General features: G+C 46.2%; 1 protein-coding gene across 4 annotated transcripts in view; it reads left to right on the forward strand.

Moving 5' to 3' along the window:
* Positions 1–13,752, forward strand: part of LOC136500975 (auxin transport protein BIG-like) — a 47,099-nt gene extending 33,347 nt beyond the window's left edge. For 3 of the 4 annotated variants that reach the window (XM_066496462.1, XM_066496463.1, XM_066496460.1), the window contains 5 exons: positions 8,012–8,410; positions 8,851–9,030; positions 9,181–10,206; positions 10,365–10,868; positions 12,707–13,752. In XM_066496462.1, coding sequence (XP_066352559.1) covers positions 8,012–8,410; positions 8,851–9,030; positions 9,181–10,206; positions 10,365–10,868; positions 12,707–13,516 — 2,919 coding nt within the window. In that variant the 3' untranslated portion in view covers positions 13,517–13,752. The remainder of the gene's footprint in view (positions 1–8,011; positions 8,411–8,850; positions 9,031–9,180; positions 10,207–10,364; positions 10,869–12,706) is intronic. The other variant, XM_066496461.1, reaches the window with a different exon arrangement.
* Positions 13,753–22,871: the final 9,119 nt, after the last annotated feature.

Here is a 22,871-nt window from a genome sequence, read left to right on the forward strand (position 1 = left end):
AGCGTTTCGGGCACCTTCACTTTGAGGCCCTGAAGCGGCTCAGTGCCACGGAGATGGTGCGAGGCCTGCCGTGCCTCGACCATGTGGAGCAGCTCTGCGACGTCTGCGTGTTGACGAAGCAGAGGCGACTCCCTTTTCCCCAGCGGGCGAGCTTTCGAGCCAAGGAGAGGCTCGAGCTCGTGCACGGGGACTTGTGTGGCCCGGTGACACCGGCCACACCGGGAGGACGACGCTACTTCCTGCTGCTCGTCGACGACCTCTCCCGCTACATGTGGGTGATGGTCCTCGGCAGCAAGGGAGAGGCTGCGGCGGCCGCAAGCTGCGCATGCTGCGCACCGACAACGGCGGCGAATTCACGTCGGCTGAATTCGCGTCGTACTGCGCTGACGAGGGCATTCAGCGCCACTACTCCGCGCCGTATAGCCCGCAACAGAACGGCGTCGTCGAGCGGCGCAACCAGACGGTTGTGGGGATGGCTCGGGCCCTCCTCAAGCAAAGGGGGATGCCGGCTGTCTTCTGTGGAGAGGCGGTGGTGACGGCCGTCTACATCCTCAACCGCTCGCCTACCAAGGCGCTCGACGGCAGGACGCCGTACGAGGCTTGGCATGGGCGCAAGCCGGCGGTCTCCCACTTGCGGGTCTTCGGCTGCCTCGCGTTCGTCAAGGAGCTTGGCCACATCAGCAAGCTCGACGACAGGAGCACTCCGGGAGTGTTCATCGGCTACGCGGAGGGCTCGAAGGCCTACCGCATCCTCGACCCGAAGACACAGCGTGTGCGCACGGCGCGCGACGTTGTGTTCGACGAAGGGCGAGGATGGGCGTGGGACAAGGCAGTGGACGACGGCTCGGCTCCGACGTACGACGACTTCACTGTCGAGTACGTCCACTTCGACGGAGCTGGGGGAGTAGGCAGTTCTTCGGCGAGCGCGTCTACCCCAGTCTCCGAGCCTCCACCGACCCCGGCACCTGCTACTCCGACAGCACCACGCTTTCCAGCCAGGACCTCGGCTGCGATGAGCTCTTCGCCGGCTCCACCACAGCCGGCAACGCCACGCACTCCAGCACCGACAGGCACCACTCCGGGCACGTCGTCTACACCACCAGCTCGTGTCGAGCACGGCCCGGTTGAGCTCGCTACTCCGCTCTCTCACGACGAGGAGCGCGTCGACGCGTACCACGACGGCAAGCCGTTGCGGTACCGTACGGAGGAGAACCTTCTCGGCGACCAGCCGGTGCCGGGACCGGTGCCTCACGACCTGGAGGCGCAGTTGCACCTTGCGTGTGACGACGGCGAGCCTCGGTCGTTTGCAGAGGCCGAGAGACACGCGGCATGGCGCGCCGCGATGCAGTTGGAGATGGATGCGGTTGAGAAGAACCGCACCTGGGAGCTTGCTGACCTTCCTCGTGGTCACCGCGCGATCACCCTTAAGTGGGTGTACAAGTTGAAGAGGGATGAAGCCGGCGCCATCGTCAAGCACAAGGCTCGCTTGGTGGCACGAGGTTTCGTGCAGCAGGAGGGGGTCGACTTCGACGACGCCTTTGCTCCCGTGGCACGGATGGAGTCCGTGCGACTCCTAGCGCTAGCTGTCCAGGAGGGCTGGCGTGTTCATCACATGGACGTCAAGTCGGCGTTCCTTAACAGGGACTTGAAGGAGGAGGTCTACGTGCACCAACCGCCGGGATTTGCGATCCCCGGCAAGGAGGGCAAGGTGCTCCGCCTGCGCAAGGCCCTCTATGGCTTGCGGCAGGCACCGAGGGCGTGGAATGCCAAGCTGGATTCCACGCTAAAGGGGATGGGCTTCGAGCAAAGCCCGCACGAGGCGGCCATCTACCGACGGGGCAATGGAGGTAATGCCCTGCTGGTGGGTGTCTACGTCGACGACTTGGTGATCACCGGCACCAAGGATGCGGAGGTGGCGGCATTCAAGGAAGAGATGAAGGCCACCTTCCAGATGAGTGACCTGGGGCCTCTCTCCTTCTACCTGGGAATCGAGGTACACCAGGATGACTCTGGGATCACGCTTCGACAGACCGCCTACGCCAAGCGCGTCGTTGAGCTAGCTGGGCTCACCGACTGCAACCCAGCTCTCACTCCGATGGAGGAGAGGCTGAAGCTGAGCCGCGACAGCACGACGGAGGAGGTGGACGCTACGCAGTACTGGCGTCTTGTGGGGAGCCTTCGCTACCTCGCCCACACACGGCCGGACTTGGCATTCTCCGTCGGCTACGTTAGTCGGTTCATGCAGCGACCGACGACGGAGCACCAGCAGGCTGTGAAGAGGATCATCCGCTACGTTGCGGGGACTCTCGACCACGGCCTCTACTACCCGAGGTGTCCTGGGGCGGCACACTTCGTCGGGTACAGCGACAGCGACCACGCCGGTGACATCGACACCAGCAAGAGTACGAGCGGGATCCCCTTCTTCCTCGGCAAGTGCCTCGTTAGCTGGCAGTCGGTCAAGCAGCAGGTGGTGGCCCTGTCCAGCTGTGAGGCCGAGTATATAGCGGCCTCCACCGCTTCGACTCAGGCGCTCTGGCTCGCTCGACTGCTTGGTGATCTCCTCGGCAGAGACACTAGAGCGGTGGAGCTCAGGGTGGACAGCAAGTCCGCTTTGGCCCTGGCAAAGAACCCCGTGTTACACGAACGCAGCAAGCACATCCGGGTGAGGTACCACTTCATCCGAGGCTGTTTGGAGGAAGGGAGCATCAAGGTGAACTACATCAACACCAAGGACCAGCTTGCGGACCTGCTCACCAAGCCCCGGAGGATCAAGTTCCTTGAGCTCTGCTTCAGGACCGGGATGGTTCAACTCTTCCACAAGACGACGCACAAGACTTAGGGGGAGAATGATGGATAAATCATGTGTGGCTGGTCTCTGTGGGGCTGTTGTTGCTCACATGGTCCTTGTTGCTATTTTTCTATTTTTAGGACATCATCTTAGACTAGAGGACAGCATCTTTGCTAGGACACCATATTAGCATCTTAGACTAGCATCTTGGCATATGCTTGGCTGGCTAGCAGCCTATAAATATGTAACCCCAACCCCTTAGGTTGGTATGGCATTTGTGTGAGCTTGTGTGAGAAATAGACAAGAAAATTGCCCCAACTCCTAGTGTCATCCTCTCTCGATGAGAGTAAGAATTCTCCTACTACCAAAAGTGAGAATTCAGCGACTAACAGCGAGAAGACGACCACGTCGGTCCCAGATACGGAGCACTCCATGTTCAATCTTCCACCCTGGAGCCTCCTTCGTCGAGCTGCCCCAAACTCATAATCGAGTTCCGGAGCGCTGGAATGTAGAAGACGCCATGGAGGACGCGCTGCTCCCCGTTCTTGGCCTGGAAGACGATGGAGCCGGTCCCCTTGATCTCCACTCGAGATGAGTCGTCGAAACGCACCGTGCCGCGCGCCGTGTTGTCGAGCTCGGCGAAGAGCTCCCGGCAGCTGGTCATGTGATGTGTGGCCCCGCTGTCGAGGTACCAGCCGTCGAGCGCCTCCTCGTTGGGGCTGGTGTTGAGGAAGACACGCGCGCGCGGCTCGTTGATGTCGAGGGAAGCCATGGCCTTGGAGCAGACGGCTTCAGCCTTCTCGTCGAGCTCGAGGAAGCCGTGGGCGAGGAACAGAGCACCATCATCGTCCTCCACCTCTGCGACGTGCGCAGCACCGCCACACCCACCACCGCGACGTGCACCTCGATCACCTCGAACGCGGTTGCCTCCTCTGCGTTGGTTGCCACCGCCGCCGCCGCGGTCACCACCACCACGGCGCGGCTGGCGGCAGTCGCGCGCCCAGTGGCCGCGATCACCACAGTTGAGGCAGGTGTCGTCGTCCGCCCCGCGATCGTCGCCACCGCCTTTGTCTCCTCCGCCGCATTGCCCTTCCCGCGTTGCTTCTTGCCGCCGCGTGGACGACGTCGCGGTTCCTTGCCTGACGCGGAAGTGGCAGCCTCCTCCTAGGCACGCCACTGCTCCCTTGTCAGCAACAGACCGCCGATGGCGGCCGGTTTCGCGGCCAGTGCCTCCATGTCGTCCACCGTCTTCAAACGCCCAGACACCTCCGCGATGGTTGAGGTCCTGGAAGTCGAGAAGCGTCTCGATGGTGATCCGGAGCTGGGCGTACTTCGGCGGCACGACGCGTAGGAGCCTCTCCACCGTGCGCTCTTCATCGATGTCGTTGTCACCGTGGAGAAGAAGCTGCTGCTTCACGGCCATCAAGCGAAGGGTGAAATCCTCGATCTGCTCACCCGGACGGAAGGCGAGCTTCTCCCAGTCGCTGGAGCGTGGCGCGGCGCACCCGATCGACGCCGATCCGCGCGGCGGCGATGGAGTCCCATGCCTCCTTGGCCGATCCCTTCTCGGACAGCGGCATCTGCATCTCCTGCGGCACGGCGGCGATGATCGCCTCCACCGTGCGCCTGTCCTCATGGTAAGGCAGGTCCTGGTACTCGATCACGTCCCAGAGTTGCCGCGCCTGGAGCTTCAGCTTCATGATCGAGGCCCACTCATGGTAATTTGACTTGGTGAGCATCGGCCAGGTGGAGCTCGAGCCAGAATCCTTGTATACGATCTGGATCACCGGCGAGCGGCCCCTGGCCCGTCTGCGACGGCGATCCTGATCCCGATCGGGCGACTGCGTCTGCCTGCGCTCACGCTCCGGGCTCCTCCGCGGAAGCGGGCGGCGATCGCGCGGCGGATCCTCCACCAACTCTCGACACAGAGCCGCGGCCGTGGCGGCCGCGTTCCGAGCTACTGCTGTTGCAGCCTCCGCGGCTGCGGCCTCTGCCGCGGCCAGACGCTGCGCACGCTGCTCGGCGGCGGCTGCTGCTGCTGCTCTCTCTGCGGAGGTGGCCATGCCTTTCCCTTTCTCTCAACCTGGAGCTCTGGTACCAATTGTTGGCGTTGATCACCAAATCACAAGTAATTCGGCACAAGTAGAACTGGGGCTGCCAGAGGGCAACGTGGCCAACAGGCCGCTTGGATTGTATTGAATTGCAATAACAACTTAGATACAAAAGATGCTAACCACTGCATATATAAGCAAGTGGTGTACCTACTCCTTAGCATATTCTAACTGCATAAAGCAGATGCTATGATTCCTACTTGGTTGCTAAGGCACCATGATCAACTTGGTTGCCAAGGAACCTGGAAAAATTACATGACAGTGAATAGTAAATAGCTATAGTAGGTAACTGGAAAACATAAACACTAGGCTAACTACTGACAATACCCTAAAGGTAACAAGGCACAAGTACAAAAGACTAGGATATCCTTAGTGGTAGTCAAGATAGACACATGCAGTATGAATTAAATGATTAAAGGTGTATAGAACAATAAGTAAGATCCCATGCTATACTTGCCTTAAACACCGATCCTTCGGTAAGCTTTAATCTTCAATATTCTTCTCTTTCTTCTTTTTGATCACCACATATATCTCACCGACTGGACTAAATCATAAAGCACCACACAAGTATCCATACAATTATACACGAAGCAAACAATAGATCTAAATTAAAACAATACACCAATCATAGGAAAATAATAAAAAGAGTTTAAAATACGATTCTAGGCATCGCTACGAACACAGACGCAAGAAGTACTCTAATCGGAGCTACGGTTGAAATAACTACCGACAGATCTACTCATAAAACTATTAGCTTCATGTGTTTTAATTATATAAAACATATATAAGAGGTTTTATAGATAATATAATTTAAGTCAAATTTAGATTTGAATTATAAACTAAAGTGAAAGAAATCATATTTTATTTATGAAACCCAATTGCATAAGTATTATTCAAATTAGAGTTTAAACTATAAAATTTCAAAAATAGTGACATTGTAACCACTGTTACTAACACGTAGATCTGCTATGAATCTAACGTAACTTGAATGGACTAAAACGGAGTTAAAACGCAGAAGATATGATTTAAACAAGTTTTTCTTTATTAAAGTAATAAATTAAATCTAACCTCGAATTTTTTAAAGTTGAAAGTTTTTCTAACAGTAGTATGAACATGTAGATTATGAGATTACGAACCTAACGCAATTTGAATGGATCAAATCGGAGTTAAAACGGAGAAGTTATGGCTAAAACAAAATTAGTGGCAAATCTGTAAATAAGTGAAAACGTATTTTGAATCTAAACCGAAGAAACTACGCTTTTCAAAGAAGAAAACGTAATCTGTGATTTCGTTATGGTCTGCGGGTTGATTTCAGAAAACATCGGGGCTCTTTTGCAAAATTCCCAGACGAAGGGGTATGGATGAATATCGGTCGTCGGATCAGACGCGGACAGCCGAGATTGGATCAGCGGTGGAAGAGGCGACAGTGGCCACAGTGGCCGGACGGAACAGGGAAAATCACGGCAGCGCACCATGGCCGGCGACGGAGCTCGATGGCAAAACTCAAAAACGACCCTAGGGTGCATGGTTTTTGATGGAGAAGACACGGAAGGATAGAGGAGATGACGAACTTACTGTGAAGGATTGCGGCGGCGTGGAGCAAGCGGAGGCAGCGCGGAGCTTGGCACAGCGGACGGCTTGTCGGTGGCACGGCGACGACGACGGCGACAACAACGGCGAGAGAAAGAAGAGAAAAATATAATTTACTACACGAGGGATTTCCTAAACTAGGGGCTCCCCTTACGGTAGTTTTGGTGTGCTTTGCCCAAGGGGTTGGTTGATATATATAGGGAGAAAAACTCCCCACATCCACGTCAACTAGCGATATGGTACTAATTAACGTTGCACCATCTACCTGCACTAATGGGCCTAAATAAACATTAAAGCCCATTAGTAAATAAATGCATGGGCCTTTAGGATTTATTAGGATTATTGCACATGGGCTTTGAGCGTTGGAAAAAAAAAGAGAGATTTATTATTTTCGGAATTAATTAATTTCATGGATAAAATAATTCCAGAAAAGTCTAGAATTATTATTTAAGCCACGAAAAATACTCCGAGACCTCTGAAAATTTTGGGAAAATTCTCAGAGACACTTTGAAACATGATGAACCCAAATAAAGTATTTGGAGCTCATAAAAATATTGTTGGAAACTTGGAACATAAAGATTAAGGTGAAGGAGATAGGAATTAAATTCCGGAAAGAAACTAGAAAATTCCTAGAAATAGATATTTGTCTACTAAACGTATAAAAAACACATATTTTGCACATAGAAACACGAGGTGCGACCGGCATAAATGCAACAAACACGTTTTTACCTTATGATAAATTTTAAATTAATGAAAATTTTTATTTTTCTATGTTTTCATGTGCACAATAATTCACAAATAAATCATTTTAACTCTATTTTCAAAAGTGGCAAATTTTGGGGTGTTATAGATGTTGCTTTGTAGTAGTTGATAATATAATTGTACGAGGAATTAATGGTCAAAGTACTTCTTGAAAATGTTAGAAATGCAGCAGCTATAGGATGAGCAGAGGTGAATAGAGTAGCTGGAGTTTAGAAGGGAGAAGGCAGGTTCTGTTTGAAGTAAACTAGCTCGCTTTCATTGCATATAAGTATGTTGGCAGCTAGTAATGTTGGCCAGGTAACACATACAAGTGGGGAATTGGACTCAGGATCTAGATGGCAGCAATTAACCATGGTTGCCTTTAGGTTCATTATATAGGAAAAGTAAACTTGGTACATAAGAAAGCATCCCAACTACTACAGCATATTCTAACTGCATTAAGTAGATATTATTCATATTCTAGATGCTAAGATCAGCATATTCTAACTGCATAAAGTAGATACTATTCATATTCTAGATGCTAAGATAGAAGCTGGGTACAGCTTTAACAGAGATAACTAGGTAACTTAGAGAGAAGTACTAAGGCTTAACTCTCAAGTAAAAGACCGTATACTACTATTACTATCTAGATAATCAGTAGACACAAGGATTATATGTGACAAAAAACTCTCAAATCGTAATGCACCTTATAAAAAGAAATGGAGGGAATAACTTATTTATTATCTTGCCGTTTTGTCTTATCAAAAACTTTCTTTTGCAGTTTATTGTGGAGCAACTCTGCAATCTGATTTGCCCAGTGAAACCAGAGCCTGTTTATCTTTTGATACTGAACAAGGCACATACTCAAGAGGAGTTCATCAGGGGTTCTATGACAAAGAACCCATACTCCAGTGTGGATGTTGGCCCTTTAATGCGGGATGTGAAAAACAAAATATGTAACCAGCTTGATTTAATTGGACTTTTGGAGGATGATTATGGTATGGAATTATTAGTTGGTGGTAGTATAATCTCACTTGATCTGAGCATTTCCCAAGTCTATGAGCAAGTATGGAGGAAGCACCATGGTCAAACTCAACATTCTTTGTCCAATATCAGCGCAATAACTGCTGCTTCATCTATCAGAGATTGCCCGCCAATGACAGTGACCTACAGACTGCAGGTTAGCTATGGGGATCAAGGTTTCTGTTTTCTTTACTTTAATATTTTATTTTGATTATCACCTATTTGGTCCAAAGGGACCTTGATGCTTGTCTATAAGAACTGTTTGTTAGCGGTGAATAAACTAAACTAGTGTAATGTCCACTAGTACTTGAAACTTCTGTGTGTCGCTTATTTGCTATATTGATGTGCATCTACATATACTCAATAAGACGCTGATTTCTTGCGTGCCTGCATACAGATTTGTCAAATCCTGTTACACCTTCTGTTTTTAAAATAAAATTGTTGTACTATAATAAACTAATCTGGAGGAGAGTGTTTTTCTTTCTGTTACTTAGTATTTATTGTGCCTGTTGTGATTCTTTGCATCTTTGGGTTAAGCACTTTCAGACAATTCATGATGGATTCATAGACGTTCTGACTTTACTAACATTGGTTCAGTGTAATGTTCATAAGGCATTCGTATTTTATGATCAGGGTTTAGATGGTGAAGCTACTGAGCCTATGATTAAAGAGCTGGATGAGGAAAGGGAGGAATCACTAGATCCTGAAATTGAGTTTGCTATAGCAGGTGCTGTTAGGGAATGTGGAGGCCTTGAGATTATTTTGAGCATGATTCAGGTATGCACTTTTTAAGTTTATACATTGAGTTGGTTACCTTACCTTCATCCCTTGCTCTCTCAATCTGTTGAGCAGCTATCCACATGAACTTGAAAAAAAGTGAATTTTGTGTTCCACTTTTGTATTAATGTTCCTATGTTTTTTCGGCAGAGCCTGCGTGATGATGAGTTCAGATCTAATCAAGAAGAGTTGGCTTCTGTTCTTAACCTTCTCAAGTATTGTTGCAAAATCCGTGAAAATAGATGTGCCCTATTACGTCTGGGTGCTTTGGGTTTGCTGCTTGAGACAGCTAGACGAGCATTTTCTGCGGATGCAATGGAAGCAGCTGAAGGTATTCTACTAATTGTAGAAAGTCTTACTATGGAAGCTAATGAGAGTGACATAAGCATCGCCCAAAGTGTTTTTACAACTAGTATTGAGGCGACTGGTGCTGGTGAGGAGGCCAGGAAAATTGTTCTCGTGTTTTTGGAGAGAATATGTCATCCTTCAGGTGCCAAAAAATCAAACAAGCAACAAAGGAATGAGGAGATGGTGGCAAGGATCCTGCCATACTTGACCTATGGGGAGCCAGCAGCTATGGAAGCTCTTATTCAACATTTTGAGCCCTTCCTTAGGGACTGGACTGAATTTGATCAATTGCAGAAGCAACATGAAGATAATCCAAAAGATGATAATATAAGCCAAAAGGCATCAACACAGCGATCTGCTGTCGAAAACTTTGTTCGTGTATCAGAGTCACTCAAGACTAGTTCGTGTGGTGAGAGGCTGAAGGATATTATTCTGGAGAAGGGCATTACGAAAGCTGCTGTTGAGCATGTGAAGGAAAGCTTTGCTTCTGCAGGACAGACTGGCTTTAGAACAAGTGAAGAATGGACAGCTGGCTTAAAACTGCCATCTATTCCACCCATTCTGTCAATGTTGAAGGGGCTGGCCAAGGGCCATCTGTCTACACAGAAATGCATTGATGAAGAAGGCATATTACCACTGCTCCATGCTTTGGAAGGGGTGCCTGGTGAAAATGAAATTGGTGCAAGAGCAGAAAATCTTTTGGATACGCTAGCCAATAATGAAAATAATGGTGATGGTTTCCTAGGAGAGAAGATTCAAGAGCTGCGACATGCTACAAGGGATGAGATGCGTCGCCGTGCTCTTGAGAGAAGAGCGATGCTACTAAAGGTAAGTCTTATAGCTTCATCAGCTGCCATGTTTCTGATGTTATCCATCCTGTTTCAGAAGTTCTATTCTGCAGATGTTTCTAATCATAATAACTGTTAGGTCCACGGTTCTACATATGCATATTTTAATGGGCACTGCCCTTTTTTCCCCTATACCAGGGAATGGGAATGCGTCAAGAATTTGCTTCTGATGGAGTTAGACGTATTGTTGTATCTCAGCCTACAATTGAAGGTTTGGATGATGTGGAAGAAGAGGAGGACGGTGTAGCGTGCATGGTTTGTAGAGAAGGGTACACCTTAAGACCAACAGACATGTTGGGAGTCTATGCATTCAGTAAACGAGTGAACTTAGGTGCAACAAGTTCTGGTAGTGGCCGTGGGGACTGTGTTTACACCACTGTTAGTCACTTCAACATCATACACTACCAGTGCCATCAGGAAGCTAAACGAGCTGATGCTGCACTGAAGAATCCAAAAAAGGAATGGGATGGTGCTACCTTGCGGAACAATGAGACATTGTGTAATTGTATCTTTCCATTGAGGGGGCGATCCGTTCCTCTTGGGCAGTACACTAGGTGTGTTGATCAGTACTGGGACCAATTGAATTCACTTGGACGAGCTGATGGGAGTCGTCTCCGGTTGTTGACATATGACATTGTGCTGGTATGTAATGCTGACTTCAGTTATAATAAATTTTTGTTTTAAGATAATGCAAAAATTCCTTATCATACATTTCATTGTAATTCAAGTGGTATGGACTGCACTTCGTATTATTGCCTATATTTTGCTTTACTTCATGCCCAGGTTTAAATTCTCTTGCTGAGAAGAAATATACCATGCTAGGTTCTAAGATAATGCAGGCCTTTTTTTGTCCCTCAGAAATCAATTGTTGCATTGACATAAAGCTTTTTTCTGATGAATATTTTGAAAGTTGGATAGCATATTGCTTATTCTTGTTTCTTTTTTTATCGTTGTGATCAATGTTGTTGTCATTCCATTCTATTCTATGGTAATAATATACTTATCAGTTCCAAGAAATCGTTGACCACTCATGGTATTCAAATGTCAGTGATTTCTCATCAATTATCATTCATCATAAGTGCCTCTATATCATTGAATTGTGTTACTAATACACAGATCAAAAGTACTCCCTCTGTTTTAAATTATAAGATGTTTTGTTTTTTCTAGATACATTGTTTTTACTATGCATCTAAACATAGGGTGTATTTTGTTTGAGAACAAGGCTAGATGGGTATGGTCGTATGGCCATCCATGGATTTCGGGATATGGTTATCGATGCTGCATGTTTGGTTGGACTGATTGGCTGAGGCATTTTTCTGTTTGGTTAGATGGATGAAAGTGGACTAATTGTATTTATATTTTTTGAAAATGATGACAACTATTTATACTAATAAATATGCACTAACACTAATTTTGTCATGATAATAGCTAACTACAAATAAAATATGTTAATTAGCACAACTATTATCCTAATTGTTGATGCTGCATGTTTGGTTGGATTGATTGGCTGAGGCATTTTTCTGTTTGGTTAGATGGATGAAAGTGGACTAATTGTATTTATATTTTTTGGAAATGATGACAACTAATTATACTAATAAATATGCACTAACACTAATTTTGTCATGATAATAGCTAACTACAAATAAAATATGTTAATTATCACAACTATTATCCTAATTGGCATATAAAACATGCACTAATCAACATATTAGCACATGAAAATTAATCTTGCCATCATAATTGGTAAGCAATAATATAACATACTAATAACCCTTAATTATTTACTAATGGCAAAGATTAGAACATGGATGAGCTCTCTTGCCAATTTTTTTGGTGGCTTATCCAGCATCTGGAAGAATATTCTTCTGTCAGGGAACATCCATATTCAACTTGCCCATGAACCAAACATAGGCTTGTCTATGGACCGCCATCTCCCATCCAGGGATATCCATCAAACCAAGCACACCCATAATGTATATCTAAGCGCATAGCAAAAATTATGCATCTAGAAAAGTCAAAATGTCTTATAATTTGGAATGGAGGGAGTAGGGGTTAAGATGTACTCCCTCCGTTCCAAAAAAAATGTCACATAGGGTTGTGCAGAACAAACTTTCTTAAGTTTGATTATGTTTGTAGAAAATATTAGCAACATTTATATCTCCAAATAAATTTGTTATGAAAATATATTCAACGATTAATTTAATGATACTTATTATGTATCATATTAATAATCTCTTGTATATGCTTGGTTAAAGTTGAAAATGTTTGACTCGTCGGGAAGTGAGAATGGCACTCTTTGTGGGATGGAGGGAGTGTATTTGAAGCCATGTTGATATCTAAAGCAGAACAGATAGTACTTCGGTCTATAAAATACATTTCAAAGTATCACCTGCAGTTTACTTTGCTCAGCACGATTTTTGGTTTATTTATTCATATTACACATAATTGTTCTCATAAGATGGTGCTTTTGGCTCCTCCAGATGCTAGCAAGGTTTGCAACAGGCGCTTCTTTTAGCACAGACTGCAAAGGTGGGGGAAGGGAAAGCAACTCCCGGTTTCTTCCATTCATGGTCCAGATGGCTTCTTATCTTGCAGATGGAAGTGCCAACCAGCAACGTCATGTGATGGCCAAGGCTGTCACCACGTACTTGTCCGGCTCTGCATCAACACTGGATTCTCCTATTCGAGTTTCAGCATCTGTCTCTGGGTCCCGTGGTGGTTCAGGGTCCTCCGAGGAGACTGTACAGTTCATGATGGTTTATTCCCTTCTGTCGGAGTCATACGAGAGTTGGCTCCAACACCGCCCCATGTTCCTACAGAGGGGCATCTACCACGCCTACATGCAACATAAGCACGGGCGGTCAACCCTCAAGCTGTCATCAGATTCGTCATCATTGGCAGTTCGGACAGACGAAGGTTCATCCTCTGATACAAGTGACGAGAAGCTCTTCGCTATCGTCCAGCCGATGCTGGTGTACACTGGCTTGATTGAGCAGCTACAGCAGTTCTTCAAGAAGGGCAAATCATCCAGCATGAGCAAGATGGGTGAGGAAGATGAATCCGCTGGCAGCCTCGAGAAATGGGAGATCCAGATGAAAGAGAAGCTGGGCAACATGAAGGAGATGGTGGGGCTGTCCAAGAACCTGCTCTCCTGGCTTGAAGACATGACGTCATCAGATGATATGCAGGAGGCCTTTGATGTCATGGGGGCATTGACGGATGTATTTTCGAGTGGTTATGCGACATGCCAAGATTTTGTCCGGGCTGCCATGCATGCCGGCAGGAGCTGAGCGTGAGAATGGAATGGAGGTTCCAGGGTGTGTTGATATATATGCCTTGTTAGATCAACAGGATAAGCCCAGATGTTTGTAGCATTTTGACATAACTAGTGGACATGCACGTGTGTGGCACGTACGTGATTGAGTTACAAATTCGAAGAATTTCCATATGATCACTTGTCCTTAATATTAAAAGGACGTACCCAGTGCAGAGTGCTCTCGTTCTGTACGGAGGGTGTTAGTGGCAAGTCTTACCTTCGTCTGTGCAATGTAAAGAGACCGCGAATCGAACCCGGGACTTTTTGATCACAGGCGGTAAGACTCTACTGCTTACTGATTGCACTAGATCCACCCTTCACTTGTCCTTAATATTAAATCATAAAAAAAAAAATCTTCGTTTCGTGCTTTCCACCTTTTTTTGTGTGTTTTTCTTTTTTTTTGACCGTGTTCTTTTTTTTTTTTTTTGCACACCCGAGGAGATGGCTCTAGTCTACTCCATATTATCAAACAAACAAAAAAGAAATGATAGTAGTTTGTAAAAGTTAATACCTTCATAAATCAGTTCTTGCCTCTATTTATGTGGTGCATCCACTAATCAATTACACCTAAAATCTGTTCATCTTCCATGCAACCATTGGCAATTTTCCACCTCTAGCAAGCTACCTCGACCAGCATGCGTCCTCTCTTTGGTTCGGTAAATAAATTCAGACCGAATTCCTGTGAAAATAAGGTAAAGAAATTAGAGCAAAGCAGGATTATTGATCATGGGATTGTGACTCCTCACCCATCAGTTCGGTGGTTCATCTCATATTAAACATGTCAAGCTAAAGAATGAGCGGTGTCTGTGTGAAATGTGGCCAACCAGTAAATATTCGTAGTTTTGCCGTACATTGTGATCGGATGTGGCCTAGCACTCGATGACATATGATTTATACTGGTTCAGGCAATAGGCCCTATGTTCAGTTGAGGTTGGTCGGTGACTTTATTCATGAGTCCAGGTGCTCGAAGTTTACTGTGGGTTACAAACGAGTAAGGAATGAGAAGAGAGGTGTTAAAGGCCCGGCCGGACTCTGAACCAAGTGGAAGAGAGTGACGGATGGCTAGACGTGTGCCAAGTATTAGAGCGTATGCTTTGTATGTTCGAGCTTATCAACTGTTGAGAGCGTGTAGACTGTGTAGCTGTCGGGCTCTAGAGCTGTTGAGCTGTCGAGTCGTCCAGTCTTCGAGGGGAGGGGGGTCTTTTAAGAGAGAGCTCATCCCCTTTTATAGTTGAAGGGAATGACCTTATAGGTCAGAGGAAAAGAGAGAGTGTATCCGTGCGTTGCCTAGTCTTGTTGCTCACGTCATCGGGCACGGGATGGCCGTCGGCGCCCACAATACTGTTTATGCTCTGACGCGTTTTGGCAGGTTTCTACCGTGTTCGCCTGACATGCCCCGATGGCACCGTCCCGTAGGTGCGCAGGGTATGGCAGCGTACGGTCCTCGATATTGTGGTTGACTTTGAGCGCTTTATCTTATCTGCTCCGCCTGCTCCTCGGGGCCACACCGAGTGGGCGTCTCCGGTCAGTCGTTCTCAGTCGTTCCCGACCGTGTTGGTCGGGAAAGAGCAACGAGCATAGGTCTGTCGTATCCTCGGTTGGAGAAAGGGGGTCGGAGTCGGACTATGGTCCCACCTCGGCTAGGCCTTCCGATCGGGGACCGGATCGTTGTCTTGGCTTTTTATTATGTATCTGGGACGGCCCAGACGCGTGTTGTCATTGCGCCGTCTGTTGAACCATGTTTTGCAGGAAAGCAGGTCCATTAGGGACCCCGGGTTTATCAACCCGACAAGTAGTATAGTAAAATCTCAATTCAAGCTCAAGAATGAGTAATATAGCAACACAGACGGAGATGGTACATGGTCTGTTTCAGGCTGAGGTTTGACACCCCTTCGCGCTATGGTGGAAGTGGAGGATCAGGGAGAAGAGAATGGTAGAAAAATATTTTATTTCTTAATCCCCATTGAGTACATCGGCTTGGTTTATAAGGACACCAACCAACACAAGCCATTGTTAATCAGGGGCTAATTTCCCTCTATTCCCAGTAATTCCTGGGATACTATCCTTAGATGAGCCGTTCACAAGGCAGCTAGCTTCTTACCTTTCTTGCCTCCACGCTGATATTGCTTACCCCCATATGACAGCCACATGTCTGTAGTCTATAGTGTAGGTGCATATTGCTATCATTAAGTCTCTGTGGCAGGCCTCAGCTATGCATGACAAATATAACTGTATATCTAGTGAAGTACATCAAAGATTGAGGCTAACTTTGTAAACAGGCAATCCATCAGATAAACTTGAGGCTAACCTTTGAGATCGACATGGTCCAAAAAAAAATGCATCTAAAAACAGACTGTCTCAACGTCTACAATTTATGTTTTTCCCGTCAAACCATAGCACACATCTGTAGAGTAGGCTATGGAATTAAGTTGCATGACTTCAAATCAAATGAATTTTTAGGCTAGTGCTAATTCATAATTTTTGTTCTGTAGAAGATATTAGGGTTCATTAATTCTAGATTTGTGATTAACTGCGACGAAACAATCGATTGTCCTTTCGTTTTGTAGAAGCTATCAGGGTTCATTAATTTAGATTCACAAGCAGTAAAAGAATAGTGCTAAACAATAACGGATTACCTCTCCTACAAACAGAACAATGATGCGAATTCCCTTAATATCTCATCTGAAAGGTGATACCTTGCATCATCTGCATCACGGGGATCACAAAACTCCTGCAATATGATCATAGCTAAGTGTTTATTCTTAATTAAAACATTAATGGAGAAAATCTTAGAAAAGCAAAGTGAGAAGTTCTACTTACAACAAAGCCATAGTCCCCTTGTCAGATTCACCCGCTGCCGTGGACAGAAACAGTAGTAAACAGCAGCAGCAACAACAACATAGCCTGTCAATCCCAAACAAGTTGGTTAGGCTAAAGTTGAAACCCACCAAAAGCCCCAAGTCAATAACTGCTTTCCTAGCACTCTTATTTAAACATAAATCTCTAGGTATATCACATGCTTTCAAATATCTTTTTATTGCCTCCATGTCAATTTTGATCTTTCTCTATCTCTCCTTACCTTATATTATTAACTTGGCTTAGACTCCACAGTGCACTGGTACCTCTGAAGTTCTCCTTTGGACATAGCCAAAATCACCTCAACCGATGTTGGACAAGCTTTTCTTCAATTAGTGTTACCCCTAGGCGATCACGTATATCATCGTTCTGAACTCGGTCCATTCTTGTATGACCACAAATCCATCGCAACATACGGATTTCTGCAACACTCAGTTGTTGAAAACTTGCCTTTTAACTTTTGTGATACCCTCTTATCACAAAAGAATGCCAGAAGCTTATCGTCACTTGATCCACCCTGCTTTTATTTTATGGCTAACGTCTGCATCAATATCTGCATCCCTCTATAGCATCGATCACATCCCAAATAAAGAAAGGTATCCTTCTTAGGAACTACTTAACCTTTCAAACTCACGCCTCCCTCCTTCTATGCAACTCTGCCAAAGTCACATCTCATATATTCGGTTTTAGTTCTACTTAATCTAAAACTTTTGTGGTAGAACCTCCTGAGAAATCGGGCCCACGTGCATCTATCGTTGTCTCAACAGACCTTTGATAGCGTACACGAGTTTCCAACAACTTAACAGGTCTGTCGGGTGTCCTCGGGAAACCCGAATCATCCACGATTCTTTTTCGAACAGGATCCCAATCATAGACATTGCAGATTACAACAGTTTATTCAAATATATACATCAGAGTAAAAGATAGCGGAAGTCTTAAGATAACGTAGTTTACAAACCAGTTGTTTTCAAACTTACAATACCATAAGTGTCATACAACCATAGTAGTGGGATAATATTACATTAACATTATTTATCATACAAACTAGTGCCTTGCCCAAAGGCCATTCATCATTCCTCATCGTCATTGACTTCAAACACAGACATGCAGCAGGGACCAAAACAAGCCTGCGCATGCGACTCACTTGCAACAAGGGTTAACAAACCCTGAGTACAAAAGTACTCAACAAGACTGACCTGACGTAAAAGGGGGTGAAGGACTTTAGAGATGCAGGTGTTGGGTCAAGGTAAGGATGTAGCAAGATTAAAAAGTTCTTTGCCAAAAGCTTACTATTCTTGATTCTATTATCAAGTTTTACCCCTAAGTACTTTAGTTCATTATCTCAAACTAATTGTTCATATCCCATATTCCAATCCTTCTCATTCCATTCCCTTTTCTCATGTTTTAGTAATTCACCAGTCCTGCATTGCTTCTGTAATGAATCGAGTCTCCATATCCACGGAGCACCGGCAATTCGAATTGATTCAAGTCCTAGCTGGGGATTCCTTATCACACGACATATGTAGAACTTAATCTTGCATATATCAACCTCGCTACCGGATCCTCCTATACTAAGTCATCTCCACGCCACCCGAGAGCACAACACACCTCAAATCCGGCCACATTCTAGCCACGAGGGTACATGCTACTCCCGCCATCTCTCCACTCCCAGTGCATGGGCATTCGTCTTAGTATCGGATTAGCCGAAGTAGGCTTACTAAAGTATGTGACCAGTACTATAAAGTGTCTCGTTCAGAAGATCCACAATGAGTGACCTTTAAGCGATATAGTCGGCAACATTACCCAACATTCAAGATAAGCCACCCGACTAGTCTCTAGTTCATTCTACGTCATTTCTTTCTTTGGCCAGTATACCATCTGAAGGGTCGAGATGACGACTAGAGGGGGGGTGAATAGTCTTTTCTAAAACTTAATTGCATCGGCTAACCGATACAAATGCGGAATTAAAACTATCGGTCTAGCCAAGACTATACCCCACTATATATGTTCACTAGCACCTTGCAAAGATAACAATTATGCAACTAAGGTGCCGGGCTAGCTAGAGCTCTCCTAAACAATTCTAGGAGCAAGGTTACACAAACCTAGGCCACTAGTACTTTAAGCGACAAGGGAGCTCCTACACATGCTAGTAAGCAAAAGCACAAAGCTAACTAAGCTCACTAGCAATGCTCAATAACAAGGCAACCAATGCCTAATTAGAGAGCGCAAATACTTAGTTACACAAACTAAGCAATGTGACTAACAAGGTTACTAAAACCAAATTAGCCACGCAAGGGAGCTACTTCTATGCTACACAAGCAAGAAGGTAATTAGCAAGCTACACAAGCTATCTAATTACAAGAGCAACTACACAAGCTTAATATGTATAAAAGTAATTGCAAGCTTGTGTAATGGGGATGCAAACCAACGGGAAGAACAAGGTTGACACGATGATTTTTCTCCCGAGGTTCACGTGTTTGCCAACACGCTAGTCCCCATTGTGTCGACCGCTCACTTGGTGGTTCGGCGGCTAATTAGCATCACCCGCTAAGCCCGCACGTCGGGCGCCGCAAGAACCTACCCCTTGAGTGAGGGTAGCTCAATGACACGCTTTACTAGAGTTGCTCTTCGCGACTCCCGCGGGGCGAGCACAATGCCCCTCACAAGCACTTCTCCGGAGCGCCGCACAAGCTTCTTGCGCGCTTCGACGGAGACCACCACCAAGCCGTCTAGGAGGTGGCAACCTCCAAGAGTAACAAGCACCACCGGCTTGCAACTCGATCACCTAGTGCCACTCGATGCAACCTCACGATGCAATCGCACTAGAATCGCTCACTCACACAATCGAATGATCACTATCAAGTATATGTGTGATGGAGGGCTCCTAAGCACTCTCAAGCATGGACACAAAGTCCCCCAAGGTGCTCAGCACCAGCCATGGCCGAGGGCCACTTCTATTTATAGCCCCAAGGGCTAAACTAGCCGTTACCCCTTCACTGGGCAACGGTCGGGACGACCGGACGCTCCGGTCGTGTTGACCGGACGCTGGACCTCAGCGTCCGGTCGCCCACAGACGACCACGTGTCCCGGTTCCAACGGTCACTTGACCTGACCGGACGCTCCAGCTTCAACTCACCGGACGCTGGACCCTCAGCGTCCGGTCGTTTCCAGTAAGCTCCCGAGCATGACCGGACGCGTCCGGTCGAACGCGATCGGACGCAGCCAGCGTCCGGTCACTCTCCAGCGACTGCTACACTCCACGTCAGCGCGACCGGACGCAGCCTGCCAGCGTCCGGTGCATTTAGATCCAGCGTTCGGTCAGTTGACCGACGCCAGCATCTTCTCCATTTTCTTCACCCTTGCTCAAGTGTGCTAACCACAAGAATTTGCATCCGGCGCAATAGAAAATAGACATTCCATTTTCCCGAAAGCGCCGAATCCCGCCTCGCAAGCTCGGCGGGAGGGAGAGAGGGACCCAAACCCATCTCAACCCTGCAAACACCACCGCCTTTATAAATGTGCCAACACCACCAAGTGTACACCACCATGTGTATGTGTGTTAGCATTTTCACAATCATTTCCCAAAGGATGTTAGCCACTCAACTTGCCACGCCACTCGATCCTAGCGACAATGCAAAGTTAGATCACTCAAGTGGCACTAGATGACCGATATGCAAACAAGTTTGCCCCTCTTGATAGTACGGCCATCTATCCTAAACCCGGTCATAAACTTCTCTACACACCTATGACCGGTGAAATGAAATGCCCTAGGTTATACCTTTGCCTTGCGCATTCCATTCCATCTCCTTCAATGTCGATGCAACACATGCACCAACACGATCAACAATGATATGATCCACTTCATATCATCACATGATCATATTGGTTCATCGATCTTGACTCTACTTGCTCTTCACCGTTGCCATCGTCCATCGGCGCCAAGTCTTGCTCAAGCTTCACCGCCACGCGGTTCATCACTCCAAAGCCTTCGACTTGCCCTTCACGCTTGCAACCGGTCCATCAAGCCAAGTCTTGTCTTGATCTTCTCCACCTTGATCACATGACTCAATGTCATGTCTCATGTGCATTTAAGCTCCTTCATCATCACATGTGTGAGCTTTGCAACATCTCCAAGCCATTTTCACCTTCATGGCATATGTTGCTCACACACATGTACCTGTGGACTAATCACCTGTGTATCTCACATAAACACAATTAGTCCACCTAGGTTGTCACTCAATTACCAAAACCAACAAGGACCTTTCACCATCTTTGATTGTATCGAAACTTTTTCTTTGAAAGCCTATCATAACGCATACTAAGCATTCTACGCCTTTGTAAATAAAAACATCTTCAAGGATAGTAAACAATTAACAAGGTAGGCAATGCATCAAGTAGGTAACATTTGAATTAATCAACTTAATGCAATAGGTAACATAGGTGATAAACTTTTCAAAGTAAACAAGGTAATGGTTTAATGCATAAACGGGGGCTTGCCTTCGTTGACGATCTCGGGTTCTGAATCAGTACCACAAATATCAAATCCCGAGGCAACCGAGGATCCTTGCTCAACTAGGATCGGTTCACTCTCGGATTCTACACGAAATGATAACATATGCTTCAATATGATGATAATGTAAACATGATGTTTTCATGGTGCATGAAATATAACAACACCTCGAATACAACTTTCCTTCTCGGTACAGTTGTAAGCCAACAAAATCAACTTGCAATTCTACCATCAAGGACCACACAAGTGACTTGACCAAATTGATCTTGAAACCCTACTGGTTACAAAACATGACCAAAACAAGATCAAACCCTAAACTAACACTTAGGGTTTGCTTTCATCCATTTTTGAATTAATTTGGAAATAAGCCCAAAAATGAACTTGTTCCAAATGAGCTAAAAATTTTATGTAAGCTTCCTCATGATAAATTAGTGTACCAAAACAAATTTCATAATTTTTGAAGTTATACAGTGGCCTACAAAAATCATGGAGATCACATTTATCAATTAATTAACTGAATTTTTGAACATTAAAAATTTATTCAAATTTCAAGTTTCATATTTTTAAACCATACTAGAACATGTACAGAAGCTACACACAATTTTTCAGAATTTTTGGAGCTATAATTATTTTCTTATAAATTTCCAAAGTTACTGCACTATTCAAATTCAGAAATAACAAAATCTCACTATTCTCTCTCTCTCACTGACAGCCGGTCCCGCTCGTCAGTGACACAACACAGAGCATACGGCGGCGCTGTCAGCTCCGGCCAGCAAAACGCGTCGGCGGTGAGGTTCCGACGAGACGGACTGCACCAGCACGACCTATGCCACCCCGCGAATCCATCCCAGCCCTCAGAACGGCAGCAGGCGCACCGGAGGGAGCTCCACGCCGCCAATGGCGGCGCGAGCACGACGGCGCACGGCGTAACCACGGCTACGATGCAGTAGAGGCTAAAGCGAAGCGAGCATCACGCTCAGGAGCTCACCGCGAATACGACGGTGTGCTTGGTGAAGGCAGAGACGGGCTGGAACGTCCTGGCCACGGCGAGGTCGATGGTGGCGGTACTCCGGCCGGCTCCGAGGAAGAAGGCGTCGTGCTGGGCGATTCCGGCCAACTTGAGTGATGCGAGCAAGCCAAAGAGAAGCACTACTTCGAGGCGATTACGCTGGCTTAGCTAGGCACGACAGGAAGGACTCGACGGCAGCTACGACGAGCGGCGGAGTTGATCGGTGGCGGAGCAGAGCAGAGAGGAAAAGGAGGACGACGACGGCGGTGCTCCTATTTATAGACGGGAAGGATGCGTCCGGCGTCGACAGCTCACGCACGAGCTCGCCACGGAGCCTGCTGCGTGTCACCGCGCGAGAAAGCGGCGAAAATCGATCGGCGGCAACAGCTGCGTGGCGCCGGCGGCAAGCAGGGAGGTGGCGCTCGGCTTCGTTTTAATTTTTGAATAATTTACAGAATTGCCACTGCGTTTATTTTGCAAATTACTCACAATTTTTCTAAAGAAGTTGAAAATCTCCAAAAATAAAAGTTGCTCAACTTTTCAAACTCTACAACTTTGCTTTAATGAACATTTTCAAATTCTACCTCCATTTTGAAATTTGAATTTGGGATGCATTTGAGTATTTGAATCATTTCAAAATTACTCCAAATTTTATATGTAAACTTGAAAAACTTTGAATACCAAAGTTGATCCTTATAAAATAAGCTTCAACTTTGCTTTTTGTCACAACCCCAAATTCCAAATGGATTTTAAATTAGACAAAAGGGGCAAAATGACCTTTATGATTTGAATTTGAATTCAAATTTAATTTGTTTACCTTTTTACTTTAACTTTGATTTTTAACCAGTAACATGTCCCATTAGGGTTATTTTCTACTTTATGAATGCTTTGCAATGCATATAATGACATATCAAGTTTTAGTGCTAGATCAAAACACCAAAGGTGTTACAACTT

This window comes from Miscanthus floridulus, chromosome 13, assembly GCF_019320115.1.
Source record: "Miscanthus floridulus cultivar M001 chromosome 13, ASM1932011v1, whole genome shotgun sequence".
NCBI lineage: Eukaryota > Viridiplantae > Streptophyta > Magnoliopsida > Poales > Poaceae > Miscanthus > Miscanthus floridulus.